The 12,879-nt window shown below is 32.4% G+C and overlaps 1 protein-coding gene and 1 long non-coding RNA gene across 5 annotated transcripts; one reads left to right on the forward strand and one right to left on the reverse strand.

Moving 5' to 3' along the window:
• Positions 1-4,001: 4,001 nt before the first annotated feature.
• Positions 4,002-5,661, forward strand: LOC145563556 (uncharacterized). The gene is made up of 2 exons (XR_014094558.1): positions 4,002-4,664; positions 5,387-5,661. It is a non-coding gene; the product is annotated as an uncharacterized LOC145563556 (long non-coding RNA).
• Positions 5,662-6,121: 460 nt separating this feature from the next.
• Positions 6,122-10,744, reverse strand: LOC145563527 (uncharacterized). Of its 4 annotated transcripts, none has more exons than XM_081623995.1 (11): positions 10,516-10,744; positions 10,285-10,384; positions 9,763-9,831; positions 9,555-9,671; positions 8,690-9,367; positions 8,297-8,604; positions 8,104-8,203; positions 7,969-8,028; positions 7,355-7,438; positions 7,115-7,231; positions 6,122-6,455 (listed from the first exon to the last, which is right to left on the reverse strand). In XM_081623995.1, the coding sequence occupies exons 2-11, from the start codon at positions 10,342-10,344 to the stop codon at positions 6,153-6,155; spliced, it is 1,896 nt and encodes a 631-aa protein (XP_081480121.1). In that variant the 5' UTR covers positions 10,345-10,384; positions 10,516-10,744; the 3' UTR covers positions 6,122-6,152. The 4 variants fall into 4 exon arrangements, with proteins under 4 accessions (XP_081480121.1, XP_081480109.1, XP_081480115.1 ...); XM_081623983.1 differs by having other exon boundaries at positions 9,763-9,846; XM_081623989.1 differs by having other exon boundaries at positions 9,763-9,837; positions 10,285-10,744.
• Between the last annotated feature and the right edge of the window lie 2,135 nt (positions 10,745-12,879).

Raw genomic sequence — 12,879 nt, forward strand, 5'->3', positions numbered from 1 at the left:
TTTCACTGAAATGATATGAACACTATCTTAAGGTTTTCTAAACCATTCTCAGGTGCTTGTTTTGTTGATAAGGGTATTAAATTCCTTTAGGAATCCATAACTAAACAGTTACTCAGGCTTTGTTTGTTTTGGTGGAAAATATTTTTCTTCATTTTCCTTTGTTTCGTTAAAGATGGAAAATGATTTTTCCAAAAGTGGAAAGCTACTTTTTGGGAAAAAAATATGCTTATTGTCCTCTTTAGGGCCTGTTCTCATTGACTGAAATGAGCTGAACAAAACTGAATTTATTAGAGCTGAACAGAACCGAACTTATCAGAGCAGAGCTGAACTGAATTGAAATTAATATTTTATGAGAGAAGGAAATTAGGAGCGAAGCGGAGCGGAACTGAACTGAACTAAACTTATTAGAGCTGAACTAAACTTATTAGAGTTGAACTAAACTAAACTGAAACTCTTCACTTCTTTAATTAGTTTCTCTCCTTTATCCTTCCCCTCCTTTTAGTTCCATTTCTGTTTTTTCATATATTTTCCTATAATAAAACAAATAAGAAAAACTAATTTTACAATCATGTTTTTCTGTAGAAAATGAGTCTTTATATTCAGGTAAAGTGTTTTCAGATTAAACAAACGGAGCCTAAATAAGTGTGCATTTATGTAGTACTGCGTATTAAACTACGAAGTATGAGTTTGTTTGGCTTCTCAAGCGATTTGGAAAGATTTGTAGTTGGTGGGAAGCAAATAATTAATTAGGTTATGGCATTAAATTTGATGATTAAGCAAATAGCAAAGGAAGGCATGAGATGGACCATGGATATACATGCGCTGACCAATGAGAACTAATTTAGGGTCATTCTGTCAAGAAAAGCGGAAGATCTAAGATTGTTGCTCCTCCCTTTTATCTGGTCCCATACTCCAATCATTGGTTAATTGAACAAGTGTGTGTGTCAATTTGCCAAATTGCCAGCTAAAAGATCATATCCCCTTCACTCTCACATTACTGTAGCATATTTTTTTGGGACCCTTTGATTTAATGCTAATTGGAATTGCTGGGATTAAATTTTTTCTAGTTTTTTTTTTTTCTTTTTTTTTTGACAGTAAATTTTACGTAATAGTGTAGTACGAAGTACACGTAATATCAAATCTTATTCTGTAGTAAAATGATTACTACTGAATTTTTTACTAATATATTAGAAATATAAATGGTTAAAGTTGTGCAAATGTGTTAGTCAAATTATTGCATATAACTTGAAAAGGATGGAGTATTTGACGAATTGACGGACAAAATTGGCAATTGTATTTGTTTTGTACAATCAATCATGATGACTATGGAAGCTTTGTATAAATCCTAGAGATATAAGAATGAATACAATATATATACTCCGTACTTTGTATTACTTAAGAGGTTCTTTTTGCTCGCAACTACCATCATAATCGTGATTATTAAAGTTTAAGGGATTGGTTGTGCAATTACTTCTTGACATGATCTTTATCTTTATAGTTTTTCATCAATTTATTTGTATATTTTTGGTGATTATCGTATTTTAAACATTTGTAATTTATTACTGTACATGATAATTTTGATTGGAAAAAAAAAAAGAAATCAGATCTTAAAAAAAAAAAATTATGGCTCAAAATTTCGGACTTGTAGGGTTAGCTTTAGTTTCGTCGGTCACTTAGAATTTAATATGTAATTATTGATTGGCCTGTTGCGATGGACCAATTTGTACATTTCTCACGGATGCTGTTTGTCGAATTGCTGTTGGCCAAGTGAATAATCCCACGAGTTGGTAACTGATATTGGCGGAAATTGGTAAATAGTACCAGTACACTTTTTTTTATTAACTAATTCAAATGCATATTTCTAATCTTAAATAATTTTTATTACTCTATATACGAGTACTGTGTAAGAGTAAAAAATTATAAGAATTTAATATCTTCAAAGTCAAAAAATAAATGTTTGAACAGTATTGGTATGAAAGTGCAAATTGTGCAATATTTAACAAACAAGAGAACCTATTATACAGTGCCCTGGAATTATTTGCTCATTTAACCAACAAATGAGTAAAAATATTATTTGCTTATATGTTGATTAAATAAGTAAATAATTCCGGGCATACGATATACGGGTGTATATAACAAATTCTAAACAAATAGGAGAAAATAAAGTGGGTAAATAATTGGTTTTTGATTAACCAATCAAAAAAGAGCCCCGAGAATATGGTCAATCGATAAAAAGGGTGTACTCACAATGAATAGGAGAAAATTCCCTCGAAAATTTACATGTGTCCAATCCCTTATTCCTCCTTTGTTAACAAGTTTACTGTGTAAAGAATAAAGACATAAAGGTTGTTTCTTTATATATAAGAGCAAAGTTAATTAAGCAATGAAAGTAAACAGTGCAAGCACTTTGTATTAATAATTATTATAAGAAGAATTGCAAGTTGTCTAGTTGTGAGTTATTCATGGCTCTGATTATAGAAATAAAATCTATGACCTAAATATAGCATTTTCTTGAGAACCAGACGATCTACATATTACTATTTGTATTTTGTCTTATCAAATTGGCTCTATACAACCGCGCAAGTGCCAATGACTAGCAATCGTCTATATGCCATTACTTTCAGTCTTTCCTTTTAATCAACTTGATCATGCTATTGCTGGTCCTTCATTTACAGTCACTTGCTCTATCAAGATTATGGGTGTGCGTTTTATGTATCTTTCTACTGTATTCATTTTGTTACAAATTTCTACCATATTATTATATTGCGTTTATTTGTTTATAAATCTTGAAATTTCTAATTTATTCTATTTTTAATGTTTTGTTTGTACATATATATATATATATATATATATATATATATATATATATATATATATATATATATATATATATATAACTTCTATTTATTGGGATGTCAAATATAATGTACAAGTTTTTATCTAATTGTTATGGAATAATAGAGAGTTTACTCCGTATTACAGCACTTCACAATTTTCGGACTCAAGTTAAATTTTAATCGAAATTTTTAAAAATTAATCCAGCTTGTTTGCCTATGAAGTCACATTTAATGACTAGTTTTTACTCATCATGTTGGTATCTAGTAAGGTGAAAGGGAAACATTTGCTTCCTTTCTTTGAGAGTTGTTATCAATTAAGTGTGCTGTGACTTGTGAGTGATGCTGAAGCCTGAAATGATGAATAGCCAATTTGCAAGAATAGTTTATACTACTTACTGTGTATGGTCGTTATCAATATATTCTTTTATCATCCGTTTATACTTTTAAAGAAGTTAAATTTCATACGAAGTATTACATACATACATTGGATTCCTTATTCATTCGTAAAAATGCAGGGGAGATAGCTAGACAAAGCAGATCTTTAATTACCCTACAACACCATCCTTGCATGTGGCTTACGTATTGGACCTTTAGTCCTTTACGTAATACATTACGTACAAAGAATACATATTAGAATCTTAATTAAATGTGCCTTTAATGTTAATCAACTAATCTCAATTAAATTTGCTTCCATGCAATCTAGTTGTAATTTAGCTATGGTCGTTGAAAGACTTGTCAATGCAATTAGGGAATAATATATGTGCATATAAGATCCTTGTGTTGGCTATGTGTCGGATTAGGTAGGGTTGAATGATTGTGTGCACAATTTGGGTTGGTTAAGAGAAAGCTGTCTGGTCCTAGATCTTAATTGTTTAACATTCGATCTAAAGGATTAAAAGGTTTAATCTCTATGCCTGTACGTAATTCGATCTGTTTATCGTGCAAAGTTCTGTCTTAAATACAAAGTTAGAACTTAGAAGTATCTAACGTAGAAAAATTGTTGGTTTTTTTACCATTAAAAATTAGTCTTTTATTCTTTGCAACATAGATCCGAATTTTTTTGTGAGAGTTTTTTTGGATTAAATGTTGCAAACAATAAGGGATAGAGGGAGAATTTGGATAGCGTTCAACTTATACCAAAGGATCTTTGACCTCTTCCCCCAGACCTTTACCATAAAAGATGCCCTGAAGTCAAACGATCTTACAACCAAAAGACTTTCCATATATTGCCTTTTAGTGTTCTTCGGTTCCTTTTTTTTTTTTTATTTTTTTATTTTTTTATTTTTTTTTATTTTATGTTCAACCCAATACTTTTTATAGAAGATATATCTGATTTATAAAAGTTGAAAACTACATATATTTCATAATTGAGAATATGTGTAACATAAACTATGTTACATGCTCTTAACTTCTTATTTTTCATAATTATGGAGTAATGATTTGGCAAGAAAGTGGAACAATAGAAGCTTGGATTTCTATCTCAGCTCACATACTTTGATCTTTTCAGTATTGCAGAGAACTTATACCGTACGGGAGTAATCGCATTACGGCTTGGTGGATGTTGATCAACGCCGTGGTGGCGGCATAACTTATGTAGCCATTGTGAAGATCAACCATCGGATGAAAGGATAATATATGTGACTTTGGGATAAAGGACCACCAGCAACAATGTTCTTTATTGTTAATTGGACCACAGTTTCATCAATTGAAGTGGTGTTATTGTAATATGCAAGTGGCCAACGACCTGTGACGGCCTGTTAGACTGTGATGTGTGATGTTCTCACAGATTAAGCTACAACCTTGATTGGTTTCATGGTTTATCATATTGTAAGTAACAACTCCAACTCCATTACTGCTATTTGCTACTACTATTAACATCAAAGCCTTAATCTGAAGGTTTTGGGATTGGCTAACATGAATTGTCATTCGAAATCGTCCATGGAAAGTAAAGCAGGAAAATTAGTTAAGAACGTTAACAATTTATAGTGCAAAAGTGAAGGGGTGGGAGTTCAGGTAGGAAACAGTTAACTTAAGGGAAACTGAGGATTTGCAATGATCTGTTTGTCTGCCCTCAAACAAACTCAAGCCCATATCACTCTTTGGGCCTCATACATGGGCTTGAGCCCAAGTCTCAAAAGAAAGAGAAATGAAAAATATATTTTGTAGTCCTGCTGTCCATTTAGTACCCAAGTGATTTAATATATACAGTACAGTACAGTACACTAGTACAGACTGCAGTGCAGTAGTCCGTACTTCCTAGTTCAGTGCATTATGTAAGCATGTGCATACCCTTTCCATAAATAGCGATACTTTGTGTTTTCTAATTAGATAATGGAATCACAAATGTAAGAGTGGTCTGTTACAGTAGGATAATATTTAGTACTCGAGGTAGTTTGGGAAATGAACAAACAGAATGATTGTTTAATGTGAATTTCATGTGATAAATCATTTGTTAGATCGCCGCAATGTCCACAATTTCTCTGATTGCAGTCTTAATTTATTAGGCAAGACTGTAGGTATGTTAGCCTGTTGGACTGGTTGGATTGTAGGTACAAAAAAGGCAATCCCGGTCCAAAATGAAGTAAATTGTGTGGTGGACTGGTGGTACTGAAGAAGGTAAGATACAACTATGTCTGCAGGATGCAGGATGCTGGATGCACAGATTTGGTGCAGCCGGCCAGTCAGTCAACCAAAGGAGATATGTATTCTATCTCGTGTGAGTATGTCGCTGTTTACGTGGTACATACTTACTATTGTTTCTGATTACAAAGACTTTAATACAGTATGTTACATTGTTACAATGCCTGCGTTACTGTATTCCCTATTGATCCTCAGTTGCCTTTGAACATGATCACATTGACTCTCCATTGGATATTGTTCATGTTTTGCATATTCAAATCAATTGACAAAAAAAACAGTATGCATCATTTTGAGTTACAGACGATTCTCTGTTGGCAATACTAATTAACCATTGAGTAGAAAGACATCTGATTTTATACTAAATCGTAACTTTGACAGTAAATGATGTAAAATAGCAATTGAAAAGAAACTAATTACATATATCAAATGAAATAATCAAATCAATACAGAGGCTCCGTTTGTGCCTTTGTGGACATATAGAGGTACCTACTTCGCAGCCTCACAAAAACCAACTAAAAAAAGAATTTGATATAATAAACCCAAAAAAAAAAAAAAAAAAAAAAAAAAAAAAAAAAAAAAAAAAACTATATACTCTGTGTAATTTTGTGCTAGTAAATTACAGGCCTGCTAATTGCTCCAGGGGCTGGAAATGAAATCTAAAATTGCACAAAAAAGCTATGGATGTATAATGTACCTGAAACTGAAATCATATGGTACCACTTCTACTAAATCTGAAAGATTAACTTTTTCTTTTCTCTCAAGACAGCTAAATGCTTCTTTCCTAAGCTCATCAGGTAACTGGAGACAAATCCAATCAACCAATGAGTCTAAATTCTTCGCAAAGTCAAGTTGATACCAATCCAACAGCTTCGGTATTAAGAGCTTGTCATTCTTCGACACTCCAACTGCCGCCTGGAGATACTCTTTCTTTGCTACTTCCAATTCACTTTCAATTTGAGATGCTGTGTACATCCTCACCTATGTTTTAACAAGACATAATCACAATGAGCAAAGGGAGAATTTCCAACTTAAGAGGGAAGGATTGGTGCTATGAGGTTCTATCAAGAGACCTCATTAACAATACACTCAGTTTCCATTGTCCCCATTTAAGTTACATACCTAATCCATTTTCAGATGTCCTGTATTACTCGGTACATTCTGCTATCAGTAAGTTATTTCTCTCTACTCTTTCCCTAAATTTGGGCCCTATACTCGCCCACAAATTACTCTCTATTCTTTTTACACCTTTATCTCTGAGCAAATATATAGTGCACATATTCATGTGGAAATTTGGGACGAAGGGAGTAAATTTTCTCCATATCTGCTAGTGCTATCTTAACTTACTTTTTGCAAGGTTATACTCATGTTTTTTCTTGTTGTACCATTTTGACTTGCACATTTGTCACCTCGCAACTTTGACCATAACTATTTTAATTAGTCTTTGAGTATAGATAGTAAAAAAGTTTATATTTGGAAAACCAAGCAATCAAATTTCTTGAAGCAATCAAATTTCTTACCACTTCATGCAAATTTGAATGAACTATATCCATATATTCATAACCAATTTTACATGGGCATTTCCAATTTCAGATTCTTTAAGTTACCAAATCAAATGCTAAGGTAATGGGAAAACTTACAACAGGAGATGACCAACTTCCGCAGGATAAGGCAAACGTGACCAATGGTTCTACGCACTCCAAACCAAACATCTCGCTTGCCTTTAGGTCATCACCCTTGGCAGATTTTCTGCCACCCTGTTGAGAAAGAAAGATGTAGCAAGATCAGTATACATGACATCCTTGGATGTTGATTTACTAAACAGTAAGCATCGAGTTGATCTCTGTTTGGAAGATAGTAACAAAGATAGTGTCGGTTACCTGTTTTAAATAGTATGGTAATCTTAAAATAAAATGCTCGATTGTGATTGCATTCATTCTCTGGCCTCCCACCGTTATCGTTGCCTATAAAAATTTCAAAACAGTTTAATTTTACTTATAAAAAGTTGCAGTGAAAGAACTCCATACTATACCATTTCCTAAGATACATTAAAGCTATTATCAGACAACCAGCATTTTTTATTAAACATATACAAAAGAATATCATACCAATGTACCTAAGTGACTCATACAGGTACAGCAGTATTTATATAAAAGAGATGATGAGCACAGCTGCATGTTCTGTAAATAACAGTTAGAACCCGACACCAGAGGAACCTGATAGACTATGCTACTCATTACACCAGAGGAATCTTAGCTGTGGTTTTATGTATACTAATATGCATCGACAAAGTGGCCTAACAATGATCAGCTGCAGAGATATCTGAATTCGTTTTAAGGTATGTATATTAAGAAAATCTACATCTTGCATTCAGTACTGTAAAAATGTTTGAGGATCTAATAAAACCTATCCAAGTTTAGCCAACAGTACTTGTAAAAGGAACATTCTGACACAATATTACAATGCAAACTAGCTCAGCCTCAAGAAATTTTACCTCACGCATCAGCAATACAACCTTTTCTGGACTCTCGGGTATTCCATGCTCTAGAAAAGCCTGAAAGTGACATAACCTTAGCACAAAGCACATAAGTTGAGAGTTTCAAGATAGTACTTGGCATTGAGACCTTACATTCATCAAGCAGGCATTGTAAGTGTTAATCCAGAATGCAAGCTTATGCTGGTGGCTAAGACCGTCCAAGCTGACTCTGGCAAGCTTTCCAAGGAGGAGCCTAGTAACACCCATAATTAAGATAAGTAAAAATGCTAATACGCAATCAATCCAAATGTAGATAGTGAGAATATAGGGAAATGCAGCAACTAACTTGAGTTTATGAAGCAAGAATAGAGCATTTCTTTTCCGTTTCAGATCAAACGAGATAGCATCAATTAAGCAGAAATTCTTGTAAGCACCAATATCTCTAGCCTTGATTTCTGCAGAAGCTCCATAAGGATCCTGAAACTCAGAATCTTCCCTCTTTTGTCGAGAAACAAATGATAAAGGTGATGTGTCCAGCTGAGTTCCTTTATCATTTGTTGTGCCCATCCTTATATAAATGCTACACAGACACTTCAATATGTCTTCTGAGATCTTGTTTGGCTCGCTGTCTCCTCCTAATTCTTTGTTTACTGGCTGAAAGACAAAAAATGTCAGAATCATGGCAGTATAGAACATGTTTCATGTTCTAACTTGTAACTAGCACCGCAGACAAATATACCTGCTGTTTCTGAGATGGTTGACGCTTGAAAGAAGACTTCTTAACCGGTGTCTTGACCCTGGAAAGTTTTCTTTCTGAGAATTCAATGTTTCTGAAGTTAATAGAACACTTCTTATCACCTTCTCCTTTCTTCTCCTTCATTAACTCCAAGGAAAAATCATGATTACTCAAACCTTGTTTCCCATTCATCAAATCACCAGAATTTCTCCTAATATGACGAGTTTTAATGTTTGTATTCCTACTATTGGAATTGCTAAGTGTTTTATTTTCTTTCTGTTTGCAGTTTTCCAAAGAATCTGCAGTCGAATTAGGTTCATCCACTACACCTTTCCTATTAACCAAATCACTAGAATTCTGCGCTGTTTGATCTGAAATAATATCAGATGACGTTGAGGTGGTTCTAGCTAGTGACAGCGAAGAACGATCAGACACAATGTCAGATGAAGTTGACGCCGTTCTGGCAACTGATATTGGAGATATCTCTGAATCAGAATGCTCATCTTTAGATGAACATCTACTCAATATTCGCTCGTAGTAATCCACAGGACTCTCCAATTTCCTCTTTGAACAAATGAATACAGCTTCCTCATATAAGTTATGCCTGAAAGTCACAACCTGCTCTTCGAGCCGAACCACCTCCTCTTCTAGGACAGCAATCTCTGCAAGAAGCTCCTGTGTCTGAAATCAAAACAACCCTTCAGGAATTCAAATTACTCCATTTACAAAAATCCACACAAACACTTAAAATTATAATCATTAAACAACTTAAGCTCAATTTCATCCAACAATCATCAAATGAAATGAAAACATTAGTCTATATATTAATACAAAGATTCAATACTTCATTAAAAACAGTGTTACTTACATTTGGAGGCAGATAAGGTGGCAAACGAGGAAGAGCACCTAAAGGCCTATTAAAAGCTCTTTGTAGGGCCCTATGTATGTTTTCTTCATCTCTGAGCTTCTTCTTCAATCTGTCAACCTGAATTCCAATCCTCAATTCATAAATTGAACAAAAAATCAAAAAAATTATAAGAAAAATATTATTTTTAAATATGGGAAATGTTATTTACATCTTGCAATAATGCCAATTTCTTCTCTTTGCTCTTTTGGTTTCCACTTGGTGATCTAGTTCCCTGCATCTGCACCTTATTCTCCTGTAAAAAAATGCCAAATTTGGAAAAAAAAAAATTATAAATGATATCAACTGCAAAACCCAGCAAAAATCTTCTTTTTTTTTCAATTAAAAAAAATAAAGATAAGAATGATATAAAAATAGAAAAAGACAGTTATATGTTTTGCTAGCTTACTTTCTGTAGCTCAAAAGATAAGGAATTTCTATCTTTTTCCAGATAAAATTGCAGAAACCCAGAAAGAAAGATTTAATCTTTTGAAAACCCAGATTTACAAAATACCCATTTGCCAACTAAAATTCAGATTGTAACATTGTATATCAAATTAACAGACCCACCAAGAAATTTTCAAATGACAGCTGGGAATAACAGAAAAATCAACCCATAAAAATTAAAAAAAAAAAAAAATTATTAACAAAAACAACTATTAAAAAAATATACAGAGAAGTAGAAGATTCATACATTTTGACGATTCAAAGGGTGTTTTCGAATCTGTTGAGACGTGCGAGCTTTAGTGTTCATCTTGTTCACTTGATGGGCAGCATGCACTTCACCATTTAAGCTATTTTTTTAATTTTATTGTCAAAATAAATTGCAGAAAAATAAGAATAGTGGGTATTTTAAATTTATGAAATGAAATGAGAGTAATGTATTACAGAGCGGGAAAGAGTTTGAATAGAGTTGAAAAGATACCCAGAAACAAAAATGTGGGTTGATTTTTTGTTGAATTTTTCTGATCCTGGTTTTTTATATTCCTTTGGAAGAAGATCAAAATGAATACTTTATACTTCGTACTTTTTAATATAAAACGTAAAATATATAAAAATCTGTAATAGCAGAAGAATAAGAAGGGAGAGGGGGTGTAGGAAGACGACGAATTTAAGTGATTGAACTTAAACGGTGTTCAATAGGTTTTGGAGTATTATATTCAAGTACTATTACTATTTTTATGTTTATGTTTGTTTATTTATATTGTCTATCTTACAAATATTGTATTATTTGGAGTTTCAGTGTCACACTTTTTAACATAACATTAATTTTATTTTCTACGGAGTAGAATAGTTACAATTTACTCTATACGGATACTATATTTAAAGTATAAATCGAGATTAATCTATTAAAGTCTAAAAGATAATTAAAAATAGTCAAAGAGCATACTTAGGGCATGTTCTTTTTAACTTAATTTTAATCCAATTCAGCTCCAATTAATTCAATTCAACTCAGATCCTAATTTCCTTCTCTTATAAATAATTTATTTTAGTTCAGCTCCAATCAGTTCAATTCAGCTGCAATCAACTCAGTTCAGTAAATCAAAGCAGGCCTATTCACAAATCCGAATAGTGCACAGAACATGTAATGTAATGATAAATGGATAGGAATATTAAAAAAAAAAATGTGGTGTAAAATTGTAAAAATGAAAGAATGGCAAAGAGAGGTGGAAAAAGGGGTGATATGGCAAAGAGAGTGGGGTAGGGAGGTGAGAGAGGCAAGACATTGTCTTTGTCTTTGGAATTTGGAGAGCTCATGCTAAAAAGCTACTAAAAGCTAAAAGCTGCTAGGATAATGATATTAGTACTCCTTACAATTTTAATTACCAAAGAAATTGAGTGAATGAGCGAGTGGTAGACAATGTAAGAATAGTTCCATATTTTTTTTAGTGTATGTTTGTGAGTGTGTTACTGTGACGCCAACCTTGTTTCATCATGAATACCCCAGCGTGCTCCAATTATTTTACCAACCATAATCTTCTTTTGCTAAAGCCTATCTAAACTTTAAAGCTTATTACTTTAACCCACTTCACAAAAGCTATTGCCTTTTCTTTGCTACCTCCTACACAGTATGGAGTACGGAGTACCTAGTCTATGTCACATTATAGATTACCAATAAACGTGTTTATTTACATCTAAAAGTTATCATTTATTTTAGCGACGATGGATAGATTACTATTTACTTTACAAGAATCATTGTGCGAAAAATGATAATCAATCTTCATTGGTTCATATACTAACTTACACATGAAGAATTCACAATTAAAATAAGCTCTAATAAAATTTATTTACAACTAAAATATATTTTGATAAAAGCTCTAAGTTGAATTAACAACTAAATAAGTTCAGATAACATAAGTTCATATGGAGTATAAGTAAAACACGAATGCTCTAATAAGTTCATAAGTTCTTTTAGTTTTTAGCTTACGAATTCAAATTAATAGTGACTATCATTTTTCTAGCGGCTTTAAGCTAATCATTAATTGCATTAATACAGTACAAAATTGTGTATGAAGATATTGTTTCTCCGTAGTCCGTACGTCGACACGCCAAAAATAAGCGAGATTCGGATCATTAGTACTAATGCAACTATGTCATTATCACTAATCAGTGAGTGGGATAGTACATAATTATAACCTTTCAAAGCTTATCATATCTAACTATTCTAAGTGTAAGCAATCAATATATAAATCAATTATTTTGTGTAACAAATCACATTGGTTCCCACATGAAAATGATTATATTAATTAATTAATTATAATAATTAAGAGTAGATTATCGTTGCTGAATAACAAGTTGGAATTGTTGACAACGACGTACCGCATTAATGATAATTAATTAGCCGGACGTAATTTAATTAGATGTGGCAAATTGACTTATAAACCAAGCAACCAAACGTGCCATTTAATGATTAGCCAAGAAAGATTCTAAAACAGCTCCAGGTAGGTAATTATACTCTGTAACTAATTATTGCAACTGTAATTAATTACTCACTTAATTATTTTGTATGCTAGGTTTAGAAGCTACTAAGCTAGCTAGTGAAAAATAATTTACCAGGAATATTTGCAAGAATACCACTGTTTTTGTAGGCTTGTATAATTAATAAAATTATTCTAACATTCTGGGTTTGAGGATGATAATGAAATTAAGTAAACCCTATAATTCGGATATATATTATCATCATTATTACAAGTATTAATTTTATAATATTTGACTTTTGTTATATCATTTATAAATTTTTGACCTCATTTTATTAGCAATATAATATAAGGTATATATAAATATAAGT

Source organism: Chenopodium album, chromosome 1, assembly GCF_948465745.1.
Source record: "Chenopodium album chromosome 1, dcCheAlbu1.1, whole genome shotgun sequence".
Classification (NCBI taxonomy): Eukaryota; Viridiplantae; Streptophyta; class Magnoliopsida; order Caryophyllales; family Amaranthaceae; genus Chenopodium; species Chenopodium album.

Coding starts and splice junctions, on each gene's coding strand:
- LOC145563527 (XM_081623983.1), bottom strand. CDS start 10,344: ATGAACACTAAAGCTCGCACGTCTCAACAGATTCGAAAACACCCTTTG. Junction 9,847..10,284: donor ACCCTTTGAATCGTCAAAAT/GTATGAATCTTC, acceptor ATTTTTTTACAG/GAGAATAAGGTGCAGATGCA. Junction 8,605..8,689: donor AACCATCTCAGAAACAGCAG/GTATATTTGTCT, acceptor TTTGTCTTTCAG/CCAGTAAACAAAGAATTAGG.